The sequence below is a fragment of the Heloderma suspectum genome, chromosome 3 (assembly GCF_057233095.1).
Source record: "Heloderma suspectum isolate Gila_16-S chromosome 3, 16-S_ref, whole genome shotgun sequence".
In the NCBI taxonomy this organism is placed as follows: Eukaryota; Metazoa; Chordata; class Lepidosauria; order Squamata; family Helodermatidae; genus Heloderma; species Heloderma suspectum.
This window is the reverse complement of record NC_139460.1, coordinates 16,097,468-16,117,207: the sequence shown is the minus strand read 5'-3', so window position 1 is coordinate 16,117,207 and position 19,740 is coordinate 16,097,468. Positions and strand designations below refer to the sequence as shown.

General features: G+C 44.6%; 1 protein-coding gene across 5 annotated transcripts in view; it reads right to left on the bottom strand.

The window, feature by feature from the left end:
- TMEM135 (transmembrane protein 135) overlaps positions 1-19,740 on the bottom strand; it is a 269,244-nt gene that overhangs the window by 175,509 nt on the left and 73,995 nt on the right. For all 5 annotated transcript variants that reach the window (XM_084842555.1, XM_084842550.1, XM_084842551.1 and 2 more), the window contains one exon: positions 1,640-1,705. In XM_084842555.1, coding sequence (XP_084698681.1) covers positions 1,640-1,705 — 66 coding nt within the window. The remainder of the gene's footprint in view (positions 1-1,639; positions 1,706-19,740) is intronic.

Below are 19,740 nucleotides of genomic sequence, written 5' to 3'. Positions count from 1 at the left end.
CAGCCTATGAGACCAAGAGCATCTCTCTCCCACTTGAATTCCCCTAACCCTCTCCTTGCCAGTACTGCCCTTGGTTAATACGGTGTCCTTGCAATTCTACACTATGGTCACCAGGAACCGGAGTTAGCTTTAAACAGGATTTTCAAACAGCTTCAAACTCTGTTTTCAATGTTTGTCAAAATTCTGAAGGGAAAATTCTGCCTTTTTAATTTCCTCAAAATTTGGTGGGGGGGGGAATATATATTTTGACAACAGTTAACTCCCCCCTTGCTCTAATGCTTTATGCTTTTTAAATAGCAAGGGAATTGGGGGAGTAATCTGTGTGGTTTAGAAGTGGCTTGGAAAAATTTAAAGATTATATTTACCAGGGGGTTATTCTTTCACATGGTCAAATGGTTGACAGAAATGTGAACCCACAACTTGCTTTTTTGTCAATATCTGCAAATCGTAAGCTTTTTACAGGAAGCAACTAGGGGAACAGATGTGACAAGAGCTTATACTCCTTTTGAGAAATTACTGAGTGTGAGTACACAGAAAGGCTATATAAAATACTAATGGATATACATGAAAATGGAACAGAGGCAATTAAGTATAAATGAAGGAGAATTTAGTATAACCATCTTGAGGAAGCAATGGAACTATGTGCATTCAAAAATATGGAGGAATGTGTTTGATGTGAACTCTAAAGAAAAATGTTACAAAAGGGGTGGGTGTGTGTGTGTGTGTGTGTGTGTGGTTTTACATGTCAGGATGTCCACCACAATGCTTCCAGCAGCAACAGATCTCTGCTGGAAACGTAATGATATGCGGACTTTTGCCCATATATGTTGGCACTGTGGTCTACTTAAGGAATATTGGAAGAAGATAATAAATGGTATTAGAGAAATTACAAACTATAAGTTACAATTAACACCAGCAACTATACTCCTGGGTGATATTAAAAATCAGATCACTAGAGACTCAGTGGGGATGGTTAGTTAAATGTTAATAACTGTAAGGATTCTCCTAGCAAAAGTTTGGTAAACACTACATTTGCCATCCCTTGCACAGTGTAAAAAGAAGATATGGACCTTCTTCATAATGAAGAAAATACCAAGTTAAGCTGTTATGGGAGGGAAGAATGAACTGAAGTCAAATATTCTATAATAACTAGAGGCTTTCATTAATTATTGGAATATAACTCTCAGACCAGGAGAGTTAGCAACTTTAGATATTTTATATATGTGTTAAGCTGAGGTACTGTAATTGGAATTGTAAGTGGGGTAAATGATTGTACTTGGAATTTTAAAAAATATATATAATTTTAAAAATCTGCATTAATTCTGGGGGGGGGTTGCTCTGCATATCATATAAGAATCACTAATATGTATCACAGCTGTAAACATGGTCATGTCACAAATATTAGCCATTATACAAGTGGGACCTGAAGCAAAATGTTGCACTGTGGAGTGTTCCTGTTCAGTGATACGTATGCATGGGTATAGCTAATAGAGCCGTGATGATGATGATGATCTACAGAACAATCTATTTCTCAGATTACCAGCCTTCAACAACTACAAGCATTTATTTTGCCCAACACTGCACAAAGTTCAGTCTTAAAACAGTATCTCGCACATGTAAAAAACGAACATAATTTTACCTCGCCATGTCTTAAAGGAGTAATTGTTCCTCTCGACACTCCCATGCGAAATAGAGTTTCTGTGGCCTGCAGGCAAAAAGAAAACGTTATTTCAAAAAGCAGTGGAATTTGGCAACCTTTTTTCAAATAATTTCACCCATAAAACAGACTACACTTAGGTTGCAATCCTACACAGACTTGCTTAGGTGTAAGTTCCACTAAACTCAATGGGACCTTCTTCCAAGTAAACATACATAGGGTTGCACTGTTATTTTTTATTAAACATTTTTGTAACTAATTCCTTAAATAAGAATAGTTAGGCAACAAACAAAATGAGGGGGAAAAAATGGCAATCCAAACCCACACCTGCAAAACCCAGAATTTTTTAACATGGTATTCATTATAGTAAAAGTGTAGGCCTGTGCTTTAACATGAAATGAAAGGTTCTGTCTTCTGTTTAGCTCAGTACATCAGCTTTTATGTAAAACTATTTAAAGGAAGTATGAGTCCAACAGTGATCACTGACTGAAAGTAACATGGACATTGCATAATCCACTTTTATCAACACCACTAACATCATGGAATGGTTTAGAAGATAAAACAAAATAAAGAGCAAAATAGTTGGCCAAAGTGCTTGCTGTTGTTATCCGTGTTTCTGATATCATCATGACTGAAAGAGCTAAATCGCTGAGATATAAAGAGTGCAATGGATTCAATTTTTAAAAAGATAGGGGAGATACATGACAAAAAAAATTTAAACACACAATATTCATTGACAATTATTTCCTTTAAAAGTGTAGTTAGAGTGTGTGCATGCATGCATATACACAATACTTTTATCTCTCCCTCCCATGTTTCAGTAGGTCTATAAGCATTTTATTTCTTTGTACTTTTAACTTTTTATTGCCAAAGAATGCCACTGCCTACTCACAACTTCAATTTATTAGCTCATTTACACCCACAAGAAGTCCACAGCAACTCCAAGACCTAATTCTTCTTCACCCTCTTGAAGATTAAAGGGGTGAGAACCTCATACAACCTTTTGTGTTCTTCAGAATTGATTTCTTTCATCAGTTCTTTCCACCAACATTTTAAGGATGTTTCATCCAAATAGAGCATTCTGTCAATACTGCTAAGCTCCCTTTGTTTCTATTGAGAGCCAGCAGAGTGTGTGACTTTCATTCTTCCCCTACCGATAAGAGATCTCCTTTAATATACTTGTACTCACACAGCTAAAATCAATTGTCAACACTCCTTAGGAAAAAAAGAGAGATTCACAGCACTTGTGAATCTGGGACCACAGATTTCTTGACAGGATCACTACTCATATGCACCGAGTTCTAAGAAGATTAGAACTATGCTTAAGTTTCCTACTTAAATGAGAGTTTGGGGGGGAGGCCCAACATGCACAGCTGTAGGGTTGTGTTTTTATTAATACATACAGGGAAAGCAGACTATTTAAGGGGTTATGTTATGAGTCAGGAAGGGAGAGATGTGAATGGGAAGTATAATGAGACTGCATTAAAACAAAACCCTCCTGAAGGTAGAAAAAATATTGGAAGAGTGAATACAGTTTAATATAAAGGTTCTTAATAAAAAAATTAAATTAAAGAGAAATCTGAATTTGGAGGGGGAGATATTAAGAATTATTGACACCATTTTTGAACAACGTGGATTTAAATGCAAATTCTGTTATAAAGGTACATAACATTTCCTTTGAAAATTTCACCCACAATCTAAACACACACTGCTCAAAATCTCTTTCAAACTGTAATAGCACACTCTTGCTGTACAGGATTAGAAATACAATGCACTGAAGCCCTGTTCCTGTGCAAGCTTCCAACAACTTTAAAAATCAACATCCAGATATAAATACACTCTTAATTGCGTAAACAATAATCTTTACTGAGAAGTTGATATATATGCCAAGGGACAAATAAGGCATTTTTGCAAGCTTGCTTAAAAATTGAATTTTACTTAATTCAACTTTACTTATTTAACTTAAGTAACTTAATAATAAGTAAAAATTTATTATTAAGTATCCTGTGAGGCCTTGGCAAGGCACTTTGCTGATAAAATTGATCAGATTAGGTGTGTTACTCTGCACGCTGTGGATACAGTTAGTGAGCAAGAGGCGGCCTGTGGCAAACCGGTTTTGTGGGATCAGTTCCAGCTTCTTCCTCCTGATGAAGTGGACAAGGTGCTTTCATCGGTACGGCCGACCACCTGCTTACTTGATCCTTGCCCATCTTGGCTCATTATGAGCTGCAGAGAGAGACTGGGTGAGGGGATCAAGGCGGTGGTGAATGCCTCCCTTGAGGAGGGAGTGATGCCATCAGCCCTCAAGGAGGCAGTGATAAGACCGCTCTTAAAGAAGCCCTCCTTGGATCCTCAAGTTTTGAACAACTTTCGCCCAGTCTCAAATCTGCCATTTTTGGGCAAGGTGATTGAGCGGGTGGTGGTGGTGCAGTTGAAGGCACACCTGGAAGAAACTGATTATCTAGACCCATTTCAGTCGGGCTTCAGGCCTGGGCATGGGACAGAAACGGCCTTGGTCGCCTTGGTGGATGATATGAGGAGGGCTCTGGATAGGGGTGAATGCTCCTTCCTTGTTCTCCTCGACCTCTCAGCGACTTTTGATACCGTTGACCACGGTATCCTCCTGGACCGCCTGGAGGGGTTGGGCATTGGGGACACCATATTGCGGTGGTTCCGGTCCTTCCTCTCCGGCAGGTACCAGAGGGTAGCACTGGGAGAGGAGGCTTCGGACCCGTGGCCACTTACTTGTGGGGTGCCACAGGGTTCCATGCTCTCCCCGATGCTATTTAACATCTATGTGAAGCCGCTGGGGGCTGTCATCAGGAGGTTTGGGGTGCAGTGTCATCAATATGCGGATGACACGCAGCTCTACCTCTCGTTTAAATCTTCACCAAGGTTGGCCGTAGAATCCCTGTCCAAATGTCTGGAGACGGTGAGTGGCTGGATGGGGAGGAACAGGCTGAAGCTGAACCCTGACAAGACCGAGGTACTTGGTGGGAGACAAGAGGAGGCTGGGGGATGTTGACCTGGTGTTGAATGGGGTACAGCTACCCTTGAAAGACCAGGTCCACAGCCTGGGGGTCATTTTGGACTCCCAGCTGTCCATGGAGGCTCAGGTGTCAGCTGTGAGCCGGACAGCGCTGTATCAACTCCATCTGATACGGCGGCTGCGCCCCTTCCTTCCCGACCATCTGCTCCCATTGGTAGTACATGCCCTGGTCTCCTCTCGTTTAGACTACTGTAATGAGCTCTATGTGGGGTTACCCTTGAAGACGGTTCGGAAACTGCAGCTGGTACAGAACGTGGCGGCTTGCCGGATTAAAGGCAGCCGCCGGCGAGATCACATCACTCCAGTGCTGAAGGAGTTGCACTGGTTACCAGTTGTTTTCCGGGCCAAATTCAAGGTGTTGGTTTTGATCTTTAAAACCCTATATGGTTCCGGCCCAGCCTATCTTAAGGAGCGCCTCCAGCAGCACCAGACAGGCCACTTAACAAGATCAGCCTCGGATGGCCTTCTCTCTGTCCCATCAGCCAGGACAGCTAGACTGGTGGGGATGAGGGAGAGGGCCTTTTCTGTGGTGGCCCCCACTCTGTGGAACTCCCTCCCTAGGGAACTCCATCATGCCCCCTCTTTAATGAGCTTCCGCCATGCATTAAAAACGTGGTTGTTCAGGCAGGCATTTGGGGTGGGTTAGGGTATTTTAGAAAATGTTTTTATTGTAGAATTTTATTGTTTTAAACTGTTTTTATTGTATGGTGTACATCGCACAGAGTGGCTGGGTGACCAGCCAGATGGGCGATTAATAAATTTAATAATAAATAAATAAATAATTTTTATCCACCTTTCAATCTTAGAAAAAGATTCCCAAGATGGCATCCAAATTAAACAAAACACGAACCATCACAAACCAATGATCAAATTACTAAAAATCAAATAAGCTAACAGTATAAAATGAGCAGCCTACCAGCTCGCAGTCCTCTGAAGTACCCACCTCCCAAATGCAGCCCCTGCTAAGGTAAAGCTATCTATCCGCTAATGCTTTGTAAACGTCTGCAGGGATGACCACGTAGCCACCCTGCATACATACTTTGTCCAAAGGTGTGCATCAGTAGCAGAGGTGGCTGCCCCCTCAAGGAGTGCCCTGTTAAGCCCTGTAGGAGAAACCCATTAAGGACCTTATAAGCCTTCAAGATGCTCTCCCTAATGCACCTTGAGTGTGTGGTTTTCGGAAAATCTTTGCCCAATGATTTGTCCAGTTAAGAGATGAACAAGGTCTCAGATTGCCGGTGGCTCTTCGGCCTAGACAAGTAGAACCAAGAAGGCTTTCTTTCGTGTAGGGAAGGTCAGGCCTGCTCCTGCCAGTGAAATGTGTTGGGGTAGAATGAAAGAGGTATCACCTCCTGTGCCCTGTGAAACATGGAATTGACCTTTTGGAGAAAGACAATGTCCAGCCACAGCACTAAGTTGACATTATGGCAGATGTACAGCCACAAGTTAGATGACAGCACCCCCAATTCCAACATCTGCCAGGCAGATGTGATTACTGCTAGGAACACTGTCTTAAGGGTTAGCTCCCTTATGGGGACTGTGGCCTTCAGCTCAAAGAGTGGGGCAATAAGAGCAATCAGAACCCAATTGAGGTTCCATGTGGGGAAAGGAAGGGGGAAGGGGGAAGGGGGAAGGGGGAAGGGGGAAGGGGGGAGGGGGGAAGGGAAGGCTACTCCCTGCAGGAATCTCCGTATATGTAGAAAAGACAAAACAGAACATAAGATCCATGATGGAACAGACCAAACTCCTATCTAGTCCAGCAATCTGTTCCCATAGTGGCTAACCAGATGTGAATGGGAAGCCTACAACAGGATATGAATGCAAGAGCACCCTTCCACATTTTTGTTTTGTGGAAAAGTAAAGGCCCCACACCATGATGTGTTATATAACAGAATAAATGGGGGGGGGGCTACAAAATAATCTTGCTTTATATACAGATGACGATACGGACACATTTGCAACTGTATTGTTATGGTTGGGAACACCATTTTGCGCATTTTTCCATAGGGGCAAAAAGTCAGCTTTGGGGCATAGCTAAGCTCCCCCTTGTCTGATCTGCTCCAAATTTTGCACATAGATAGCTACGTAATTTTCCAGTGGAGTAGCTAGGTTTGGTGCATAACAAAGCTTATTATGGGATGTTATCAGGAAAAAGGATTCACCCCTCATGCAGGGCCTCATGGATGGAAGTTAGTGTTAGCTTTTGAGATATAGGTCCATGGGGAATTTTTCTAGTGCATAGGCTATGGTACAAAAAAACCTGAGTGTGAAAATTCAAGAAAAAAGAATGAAAAGGCATAACCAACCATGTGTCTGGTGAAATATGGATGGAAAGCTGCCAAATCTGCCAGGCTGGGAGAGAATGCATTAACTAGCAGTGAGGTCAAAATCCAGCAAGATCAGTCAAGGATTGGGAGAGATATGAGCTTCCCCCCAAAAATCCCATTTGTTTGTATTGACGGAAGTTGACTGGAGCCTTCAGAATGCTGGCACTGAGCTGTGGCATGCAGCCCGGGGGGGGGGGGTTAAAGGGGCCCTCTGGAGCCCATGGCTGAGCAGCTTGGTCCAGGTCCATCAATCAAGGCAGGGAGAAGGACTTAAGGGGCTGTGCCCTGCCCCTGCAGAAGGGTGGTTGATTTGCATTATCTGTTTCCATGGGGTTGTGACTGAACAAATAGAGGTAAGGGAAATGCATTTGTGCTGCCACGTTGTGAAACAAGTTATTTAGGCTTGGTGTGTATTTGGGGGGAGGGGTGCAAACTGATAAATTCTTACATGTGTGTGCTTGCGTGTGTCTGTATATAGTGCTAGGTGTGGGTGGATCTATCCCTAATATAAATCCTTTTCCATTTATGGTACTGCAACTTAAGATGACACTTTTAGATGATGATGATGATAGAATACACATTTGCATTATTTGCTTGTGTGTGCCAAGTGCTTTTAAATAGGGATGTCAGAGAATTCCGCCACGGATCTCGATGAGGCCGAATGCCAGCACATTCGGCCCCCCGAAATCGGTGGCGGAACGGTCTGCCCCCCCCGCCACCCCCCGGGACGAGACTTACCTGGGGCAGATCTTCCTGGCGGCGGTGGTGGCGGTGGCTCCGGCGGCGGCTCCGGCGGCAGTTTGGCGGAAGTTTGGCAGCAGCGGCAGCGGCGGCTGCCGGTCTTCCGACCGGCTGCCACCACCGCAGCCATTTCCAGTTTTAAAAAAAAAAAAAACGTGATAAGCTACGTAAAGATTTACGTAGCCTATCACGGCTAAGTTTTTAAAAAAACGTGATAGACTATGTAACTGTTTACGTAGCCTATCACGGCTGACTGCAGGGACACAAACGGTGGCGGCTACGGCCACCGCCATTTGCGTCCCTGCTAGGCAGCGGCCGGATGTCCGGCTGCTGGCAGAGCCGGCCGGTGGTTCCGCAGAATCCCTGCGGAGCACAGCTGGCCGGCCAGGATTCCGGGGGGGGAGGAACGGAGCGCCTCCCCCCCATCCAGGATTCCGGGGGGAGGGACGGAGCGCCTCCCCCCCCACCATCAACATAATCCGCGAAAGGTAAGTGCCTTTCGTACATCCCTACTTTTAAATGATGCGATATATACAGCAATCCTATGTAGGTCTACTCAGAAGTACATCTCACTGAATTCAATGGGACTTACTCCCATGTAAGCATGTGATGTGTATGTGTGTGTGAAATGGGTTTCTTCCTCTCCCCCTCCCCACACCCAATGTTACTTTCAATAAGCGGGCTCTGCCACAAACTGCTTTCTCTGTGTTGTTATTCTGGAGAAATGTTTGGGAGGGGGGTTGGTGGGTTGAACTGTGTAGCAAAAGGCTTATATATAGCAAAATAGGTGCCCCTGGGTCCACCTCCAGTGACACCCCCCTTCCGCCCCACCAGTTAGATTGGCCACTGCAGAGACCTAGGTACAACCCCCCCAAACTGCCCCTCCAACTGCCCCCCCCAGTCTGGAGCCCCAAACCAAGCTCCCCCCAGACCCCCACATCCGTCATGCTCCCCCATACCCCAGATCCCAGGCACGAGCCCTCATCCCCAGGCACCCACCCCCAGGATGAACTATGCCTTGGAGGGGGAATCTATTGTGATTACAGGATTCTTCTGAGCAAACCCATTTGTGGAGGGGTGGGCTGGAGTATCCCCATGCTCTAAATGTGGAGAAATCTTATTTTACAACTCTAATGTTGATAAACACCAGAGTCTCTACACCCTTCCTAAACCTGTGATATCAGTGTCAAAACCTACAGTGGTTTGTGAGTTATGGTTGAACTCTGACTTGGCATGCATAATATCTCCGAGGTCCAAGCACTCAGGCTGTTGTTCAACAGGTCCCAGAGCCCTGTGGTTCAACAGTCACATGTGCATCCCAATGGGCTCCTGCCCTTCATCACTTGCCACACCTGTGCAGGTCCCCTTGCCCAAGGCGTGTTGTGGTTTGAAAGGGAGCTGGCATTATGGCTAGAAAAATGATTTCCCAGCTTTTGTGTGTTCAGTTCAACCATAACTCACAAACAACCATAGGTTTTGCCAGTGATACAAATATATATAGCATGTTATAGAACAATATAAGTAGACACTCATAATACCCTCATTGAAGTTAAAAGGGAACATTTACCCAAACAATACACATGCTACAGAAGGCAGTTTCCTTGCAAATGACATAAACAATGTGACCATTTTTGACTCAAAGCCTATCTTTCATGGCTGAATAGTATATTGTTGTTGAACAGACTAAATGTCTAATGGGACACAGAGATGGTTGTTGATTAGTATATGGCAGGGACTAATCACTGTGCTCGAGGGAATGGCACTGATATGGTGGCCCACCAAGTGTTTCTATAAGCAGTGAACAGTCTATTCTACAAACCCCAAGAGTTTCATATGCACTCAAGAACGATAAAAGACTCAACATATTGTGCATCAGAACTCTGTAGTCTAAAGAAACAATGAGCAAATGTTGACAGTCAGCCCCAAACACAAAATGCTTCACAAGAAACACTGTAATTCCAGCCAAAGTTAAGCTCTTTTCAATCCTATTTATTTCACTGCTTAATCATGTGTTTAAGTGAAATCAACAGGACTTAAAAGCATTAAACTCTTGCCCAAAGAAATATAGCAATATATTTTGGGCCTGTTGTTATTCTTTATTCGGTCAGTCGCTTCCGACTCTTCATGACTTCATGGACCAGCCCACGCCATGGACCATGGTCCTTCATGGACCAGCCTGTCGGCTGTCGCCACCCCCGGCTCCCCCAAGGTCAAGTCCGTCACCTCCAGAATATCATCCATCCATCTTGCTCTTGGTCGGCCCCTCTTCCTTTTGCCTTCCACTTTCCCTAGCATCAGCATCTTCTCCAGGGTATCTTCTCATGTCTTCTCATGATGTGGCCAAAGTACTTCAGTTTTGCCTTTAATATCCTTCCCTCAAGTGAGCAGTCTGGCTTGATTTCTTGGAGTATGGACTGGCTGGATCTTCTTGCAGTCCAAGGCACTCTCAGAATTTTCCTCCAGCACCACAGTTCAAAAGCATCTATCTTCCTTCGCTCAGCCTTCCTTATGGTCCAGCTCTCGCAGCCATGGGTTACTAGGGGGAATACCACTGCTTTAACTATGCGGACCTTTGTGGACCTTTGTTGTCAGTGTGTAACAAATGTGTGTACATTTTGCTCGAGAGTTCCAAGTCACATCCTTCCTACCAAGTGTTCATCCAGACAGTAAGATTCTTTCTACCCTACACACCCCAAGCGACTGCAAATATGTCTCACAAATAGGAGTAGACACAGATTTGTAGTACTCTTTAAGGCACAGTGACTATTACTTCTGTTTTGATATACTGGATAGTGGCCAGACCACCCAAATGGCTCTAACCACCCCAAGAAGAAATACCATTGAATTAAAACAGCAAAAAATCCTGTTGTACCTTAAAGGCCAACACATTTATTGCAGCGTACATTTTCATGGGCCAGAGCCTAATTCATCAGACAAATAAATAGTAATCAAATCGAAAAGAAATGTGTGTATGTTTCCCCCACCCCTAGAAATGTATATTACTTCATCACACCAGATGCAACATGACAGCGGGCGACGGTATTATGTTCCCTCATACCATTTGAATAGTATGCCAATTATTTTGCAAGATAGCATGCCAATTATTTTGCTCATATCAGCTTTCAATCATGCATGGCATGAATTCAACCCAAGGATCTGTATTGAGACGGGTGCGTTTTAACTTGTTCATAAATTATCTGGATTTCAGGATGAGCAGTGAGATGGCCAAGTTTGCTGACAACACCAAATTATTCAGCTGGTTAAAACAAAAATGGACAGCAAGGAGCTCCAAAAGGATCTCTCCAAACTGGGGGAATGGGCACGAAAATGTCAAATACAGTTCAGTGTAAGCAAGGGCAAAGTGATGCACACTGGAGCAAAAAATCCCAGATTCACATATATGATAATGGGATCTGAGCTAGCAGTGACTGACCAAGAAAGAGATCTTAGGGTTGTGGCAGATAGCTCAATGAAAATGTTGATCCAATGTGCAGCTGCTATGAAAATGGCACATTCCATGTTGGGCATGATTAGAAAAGGAACTGAAAATAAAACTGCCAATATCATAATGCCGTTATACAAATCTATGATGCAATCACACTAGGAGTACTATGTACAGTTCTGATCAGTGCATCTCAAAAAGGATATTGTAGAATTGGGGAAAGGGCAACCAACATGATCGAAGGGCTAGAGCAGAGCTTTCCAAACTGTGTGACGCGACACATTAGGGTGTCGGCGGCAGTGTGTAGGCGTGACACGCGAAATGCAGAAAATTGTGCGGAAGGGCACCGCGGAGCTCCCTTACTCGCATTTGCTTCCCTTGGCCCCTTCCGCGGAACTTCCTAAAGCAGCTAATGTTAAAGCAGCTAAGCCTTGGCAGCTAAGGCTTAGCTGCTTTAACATTGGCTGCTTTAGGATCGTGTGGCGTCTTGACGTAGGACGCACATGACCGGCGGTGTCGAAGCAGTACGGCAAAGAGTGTGGTAACACTGGCTGCACGAGGAGCGTGGAGAATTTAGAATTCTCACTGGAGACTCCTTTAACGGAGCAATTAGTTGTGAGTTACACCACCCCCAACTCTCGGCTGTGCTGAGCGGACGAGTCCCCCGGAGGTCCTGGACTGGGACTGCACCGAGCGGGCCGTCCACCATCTTGGCCAATCGGGACGGAGCTCAGTGGAGCCAGAAGCATCGGAATCAGCATGCTCCCAATCACCCGGGCGAGCGCAGCTGCAGGCTGTCACCCAGTCAACCCACCTGCTGCTGCTACTGGAAGGTAGGCCACCCTCCCAAACCCAATGTGGCAAACAGCAAGCCACCCACCACATGGCACTTATAATTTGATTTCTGCCATTTATCTTTATTTTTACTCTGCTGTAATCATGGATTGACCACCCACAGGCAGTGTACCACCGGAGAGTGCTGGAACTGGACTCTGGACATAGGCATTGCAAATATTTGCAGCAATATAGCCTTGTTGTTGTTGTTGTTGTTCAGTCGTTCAGTCGTGTCCGACTCTTCGTGACCCCATGGACCATAGCACGCCAGGCCTTCCTGTCCTGCGCTCTCTCCCGGAGCGTGCTCAAGTTCATATTCATTGCATCCGTGATGCTATCTAGCCATCTCATCCTCTGCCGTCCCCTTCTCCTTTTGCCTTCAGTCTTTCCCAGCATCAGGGTCTTTTCCAGGGAGTTTTCTCTTCGCATTAGGTGGCCAAAATATTGGAGCTTCAGCTTCATTATCTGTCCTTCCAATGAGCACTCAGGGTTGATTTCCTTTAGGATGGACTGATTTGACCTCCTTGCAGTCCAGGGCACTCGTCAGAGTCTTCTCCAGCACCACAGTTCGAAAGCATCAATTCTTCGGCACTCAGCCTTCCTTATAGTCCAGCTCTCACAGCCATACATTACTACTAGGAAAACCATAGCTTTGATTAGACGGACCTTTGTTGGCAAGGTGATGTCTCTGCTTCTTACTATGCTGTCTAGGTTTGCCATAGCTTTCCTCCCAAGGAGCAAGGGTCTTTGAATTTCATGGCTACAGTCACCGTCTGCGGTGATCTTGGAGCCCAAGAAAGTAAAATCTGTCACAGCTTGCATTTCTTCCCCTTCTATATGCCAGGAAGTGATGGGGCCAGATGCCATGATCTTCGTTTTTTTAATGTTGAGTTTCAAACCAGCTTTTGCACTCTCCTCTTTCACCCTCAACAAGAGGCTCTTGAGATCCTCTTCGCTTTCTGCCATTAGGGTGGTATCGTCTGCATATCGGAGGTTGTTGATAATTCTCCCAGCAATCTTAATTCCGACCTCTGATTCATCCAACCCAGCATTTCTCATGATGTACTCTGCATATAAGTTAAATAAGCAGGGTGACAATATACAGCCTTGTCGTACTCCTTTCCCAATTTTGAACCAATCGGTTGTTCCATGTCTGGTTCTTACTGTTGCTTCTTGACCCTGATACAGGTTTCTCAGGAGACAGGTAAGGTGGTCTGGTACTCCCATCACTTTAAGAATTTGCCACAATTTGTTGTGATCCACACAATCAAAGGCTTTAGCGTAGTCAATGAAGCAGAAATAGACGTTTTTCTGGAATTCTCTTGCTTTCTCCATGATGCAGCGAATGTTGGCGATTTGATCTCTAGTTCCTCTGCCTCTTCTAAACCCAGCTTGTACTTCCGGTAGTTCTTGGTTCGCATACTGCTGAAGCCTAGCTTGTAGGATTTTGAGCATCACCTTGCTGGCATGTGAAATGAGCGCAATGGTGCGGTAGTTTGAACACTCTTTGGCGTTGCCCTTCTTTGGAATTGGAATGTAAACTGACCTTTTCCAGTCTTGTGGCCACTGTTGAGTGTTCCAGATTTGTTGGCATATTGAATGCAGCACTTTAACAGCATCACCTTTTAGGATTTTAAATAGCTCGGCTGGAATACTGTCATCTCCGCTAGCTTTGTTGTTACTAATGCTTCCTAAGGCCCACTTGACTTCACTCTCGAGGATGTCCGGCTCAAGTTCAGTGACCGCACTATCATGGCTATCAGGGACATTCAGATCTTTCCTGTATAGTTCTTCTGTGTATTCTTGCCACCTCTTCTTAATCTCATCTGCTTCTGTGAGGTCCCTGCCTTCTTTGTCCTTTATCATGCCCGTCTTTGCACAAAACGTTCCCTTGAGATCTCCAATTTTCTTGAAGAGATCTCTAGTCTTTCCCATTCTGTTGTTTTCCTCAATTTCTTTGCATTGTTCATTTAAGAAGGCCTTCTTGTCTCTCCTTGCTATTCTCTGGAACTCTGCATTCAGTTGGGTATGTCTTCCCCTTTCTCCCTTGCTTTTCGCTTCCCTTCTTTCCTCAGCTACTTGTAAAGCCTCATCAGACAGCCACTTTGCTTTCTTGCATTTCTTTTTCTTTGGGATGGATTGAGTTGCTGCCTCCTGAACAATGTTACGGACCTCCGTCCATAGTTCCTCAGGCACTCTGTCTATCAGGTCTAATCCCTGAAATCTATTCCGCACCTCCACTGTATATTCATCAGGGATATGATTTAGGTCATACCTGAACGGTTTAGTGGTTTTCCCGACGTTCTTCAATTTAAGCCGAAATTTTGCAAGAAGCAGCTCATGATCTGAGCCACAGTCAGCTCCAGGTCTTGTTTTTACGGACCGTATGGAGCTTCTCCATCTTTGGCTGCAAAGGACATAATCAATCTGATTTCGATATTGACCATCTGGTGACGTCCATGTGTAGAGTCGCCTCTTGTGCTGTTGGAAAAGAGTGTTTGCTATGATCAGCGTGTTCTCTTGGCAAAACTCTATTAGCTTTTGTCCTGCTTCATTTTGTACACCAAGGCCATGCCTGCCTGTTATCCCGGTGATTTCTTGACTTCCTGCTTTAGCATTCCAATCCCCTATGATGAAGAGGACATCTTTTTTTGGTGTTAGTTCTAGAAGGTGTTGGAGGTCTTCATAGAACCGATCAACCTCAGCTTCTTCGGCCTCAGTGGTTGGGGCATAGACTTGAATTACTGTGATGGTGAATGGTTTGCCTTGGATTCGTACTGAGATCATTCTATCATTTATAAGATTGTACCCCAGTACTGCTTTTCCCACCCTTTTGTTGACTATGAGTGCTACTCCATTTCTTCTAAGGGATTCTTGCCCACAATAGTAGATATGATGGTCACCTGAATTAAATTCGCCCATGCCTGTCCATTTGAGTTCGCTGATTCCCAAGATGTCGATGTTCAATCTTGCCATCTCATGTTTGACCACCTCCAGCTTACCTTGATTCATTGATCTGACATTCCAGGTTCCTAAACAATATTGTTCTTTACAGCATCGGATTTTCTTTTCACCACCAGACACATCCACAGCTGAGTGTCCTTTCGGCTTTGGCCCAGCCGCTTCACTCTTTCTGGCGCTACTTGGAAATACCCTCTGCTCTTCCCCAGTAGCATATTGGACACCTTCCGACCTGAGGGGCTCATCTTCCGGCGTCATCTCTTTTAGCCTTGTGATACGTTCCATGGGGTTTTCTTGGCAAGAATACTGGAGTGGGTTGCCATTTCCTTCTCCAGTGGACCACATTTTGTCAGAACTCTCTGCCATGACCTGTCCGTCTTGGGTGGCCCTGCACGGCATAGCTTATGGCTTCACTGAGTTACGCAAGCCCCTTCGCCACAACAAGGCAGTGATCCATGAAGGGAAATATAGCCTTGTAGTGAGACATATATATTTAAACAATTTTTGTTGGACTTTTGCTTTTCTACTTCATGTGTTTTTGCAGCTGAGCTCCTACCTGGGCCTATGTGTCCTAATACAGTAAGGGCCAGAAATATTGGAACAAGGATAACTGTTTTGGCAGTTGGCCTCTGTACATCACCACATTGAAGTTGAAAGGAAACACACCCAGATGGGAGCGAAGTCAGGACTTTCAGCTGTTATTCAAGGGGTTTGACAAAAGTGAGGCACTAACCATTGAGGAAGGACAGCCAGTGGCATACACACACACCCATCGTTGGTGGCTCATAAGTAATGGAATGAATGGCTGACAAGCAGCTGCATGGCCAGGTGTGGCCTGTTTCCTGGGTGCCCCATGACCAATCAAGCAGATAAAAGGCCTGGAGGGGGTTCTGAGTGTTACATTTGCATTTGGTGGTTGTTTACTGGAACTCCCAACGTGAGGTCCAAAGAGGTGTCCATATGAGCAAAGGAGGCCATCATTAGGCTGAGGAAACAAAATAAACCCATCAGAGAGATAGCAAAAACAGTGGGAGTGGCCAATACAACAGTTTGGAACATCCTGAAAAAGAAGGAATTAACTGGCAAGCTCAGCAACAGCAAAAGGCCTGGAAGACCACGGAAGACAACTAAAGTGGATGACCACAGAATTCTGCTCATGGTGAAGAGGAACCCTTTCACAACATCTAGCCAGGTCAAGAACGCTCTTGCGGGGTAGGCATGTCATTGTCAACATCCACAGTCAAGTGACGGCTTTATGAATGTAAATACAGAGGCTTCACAACAAGGTGCAAACCACTGGTAACGCTCAAGAACAGAAAGGCCAGATTAGCCTTTGCCAGCAAACACCTAAAAAAGCCTGCAGTTCAGATCACGAACTTCTTATTGCACAATTTAGAATCAGACTGAAGAGAATAGGGAAAACCCACAGATCAGTTAGATATGAGCTCACGAATATTCCTCATGAATATGCAGTGGAGGTGAAGAATAGATTTAAGGGACTAGATTGAGTAGATGGGGTCCCGGAAGAACTATGGACAGAAGTTCGCAACATTGTTCAGGAGGCGGCAACAAAAAACGTCCCAAAGAAAAAGAAAACCAAGAAGGCAAGATGGCTGCCTGCTGAGACACTGGAAGTAGCCCAAGAAAGAAGGAAAGCAAAAGGCAACAGTGAAAGGCGGAGATATGCCCAATTAAATGCAAAATTCCAGAGGTTAGCCAGAAGAGATAAGGAATTATTTTTAAACAAGCAATGCATGGAAGCGGAAGAAGATAACAGAATAGGAAGGACAAGAGACCTCTTCCAGAAAATTAGAAACATCGGAGGTAAATTCCAGGCAAAAATGGGTATGATCAAAAACAAAGATGGCAAGGACCTAACAGAAGCAGAAGAGATCAATAAAAGGTGGCAAGAATATACGGAAGATCTGTATAGGAAGGATAATAATACCGGGGATAGATTTGACGGTATGGTCAGTGAGTTAGAGCCAGACATCCTGAAGAGTGAGTTTGAATGGGCCTTAAGAAGCATTGCTAATAATAAGGCAGCAGGAGACGACGGTATCCCAGCTGAACTGTTTAAAATCTTGCAAGATGATGCTGTCAAGGTGATGCATGCTATATGCCAGCAAATTTGGAAAACACAAGAATGGCCAACAAATTGGAAAAAATCAACTTATATCCCCATACCAAAAAAGGGCAGCACCAAAGAATGTTCAAACTATCGAACGGTGGCACTTATTTCACATGCCAGTAAGGTAACGCTCAAGATCTTGCAAGGTAGACTCCAGCAATTCATGGAACGAGAACTGCCAGATGGACAAGCTGGGTTTAGAAAAGGCAGAGGAACTAGAGACCAAATTGCCAATATCCGATGGATAATGGAGAAAGCCAGGGAGTTTCAGAAAAACATCTATTTCTGTTTTATTGACTATTCTCAAGCCTTTGACTGTGTGGATCATAACAAATTGTGGCAAGTTCTTGGTGGGATGGGGATACCAAGTCATCTTGTCTGCCTCCTGAGGAATCTGTATAACGACCAAGTAGCAACGGTAAGAACAGACCACGGAACAACGGACTGGTTTAAGATTGGGAAAGGAGTACGGCAGGGCTGTATACTCTCACCCTACCTATTCAACCTGTCTGCAGAACACGTCATGCGATGTGCTGGGCTTGATGAAGCCAAGGCTGGAGTTAAAATCGCTGGGAGAAACATTAACAATCTCCGATATGCAGATGATACCACTTTGATGGCTGAAAGCGAGGAGGAGCTGAGGAACCATCTCATGAAGGTGAAAGAAGAAAGTGCAAAAGCTGGATTGCAGTTAAACCTCAAAAAAACCAAGATTATGGCAACCAGCTTGATTGATAACTGGCAAATAGAAGGAGAAAACGTGGAGGCAGGGACAGACTTTGTCTTTCTAGGCGCAAAGATTACTGCAGACGCTGACTGCAGCCAGGAAATCAGAAGATGTTTGCTTCTTGGGAGGAGAGCAGTGACAAATCTTTATAAAATACTTAAGAGCAGAGACATCACACTGACAACAAAGGTCCGCATAGTTCAAGCAATGGTATTCCCCGTAGTAACCTATGGCTGCGAGAGCTGGACCATAAGGAAGGCTGAACGAAGGAAGATACATGCTTTTGAACTGTGGTGTTGGAGGAAAATTCTGAGAGTGCCTTGGACTGCAAGAAGATCAAACCAGTCCATACACCAGGAAATAAAGCCAGACTGCTCACTTGAGGGAAGGATATTAAAGGCAAAACTGAAGTACTTTGGCCACAACATGAGAAGACAGGATACCCTGGAGAAGATGCTAATGCTAGGGAAAGTGGAAGGCAAAAGGAAGAGGAGCCGACCAAGGGCCAGATGGATGGATAATATTCTAGAGGTGACGGACTCAACCTTGGGGGAGCAGGGGGTGGCGACAGCTGACAGGAAGCTCTGGCGTGGGCTGGTCCATGAAGTCACGAAGAGTCGGAAGCGACTGAACAAATAAACAACAACAAAGTTCTGGAATAAGATTCTTTGGACTGATGAAACCAAGATTAACTTGTACCAGAATAATGGGAAGAGAAAAGTATGGAGAAGGAAAGGAGCAGCTCATGATCTAAAGCATACCACAACATCTGTCAAACATGGTGGAAGCAGTGTTATGGCATGGGCATGTATGGCTGCCAATGGAACCGGGTCACTGGTGTTTATTGATGACCTGACTGCTGATAAAAGCAGCAGGATGAATTCTGAAGTGTATAGGCCTATACTTTCTGCTCAGATTCAGCTGAATGCTGCCAAACTGATAGGACACCGCTTCATATTGCAGATGGATAATGACCCAAAACATACAGCAAAAGCTACCCCAGAGTTTCTCAAGGCAAAGAAGTGGGATGTTCTTCAATGGCCAAGTCAGTCACCTGATCTCAACCCAATAGAGCATGCTTTTCACTTACTGAAGACAAGACTGAAGGCAGAAAGACCACAAACAAGCAGCAGCTGAAGGCAGCTGCAGTAAAGGCCTGGCAAAGCATCTTGAGGGAGGAAACTCAGCATTTGGTCATGTCCATGGGTTCCAGACTTCAGGCAGCAATGACTGCAAAGGATTTTCATCCAGGTATGAAAGGCAATCCTTAAGTTTGAAATGATGTTGGTTTGTTCCATTACTTATGAGCCACCAACGATGGGTGTATGTGTATGCCACTGTCTGTCCTTCCTGAATGGTTAGTGCCCCACTTTTGTCAAACCCCTTGGATTACAGCTGAAAGTCCTGACTTCACTCCCATCTGGGTGTGTTTCCTTTCAACTTCAATGTGGTGGTGTACAGAGGCCAACTGCCAAAACAGTCATCCTTGTTCCAATATTTCTGGCCCTGATTGTATGTATTCTAAATACTTTAGTTAATTTTGTTTATTTTTCACATTTTCTCCTGGTCTGGATTCCTATCTTTATCTCACTTTATCACTGTGGGAGTGGAGCACAAGTGCTGTTATTTTCATAAGAAAAAACAGAGAAAGATAAGCGTGAAAAACAGTCCTGTTATTTTCATATTTAGTTAATGCTAAAACCTAAAAACTTATGTATGTGTCCGTATCTCTTATAACGGGTTAGTTTAACCTCCGGTTTGCTAGTAAAACTGAATTACTGTGTCGCGAAATGATGTATGTCTAAAAAGTGTGTCACCACCATGAAACGTTTGGAAAGCTCTGGGCTAGAGTCTCCTGAGGACAAGTTACA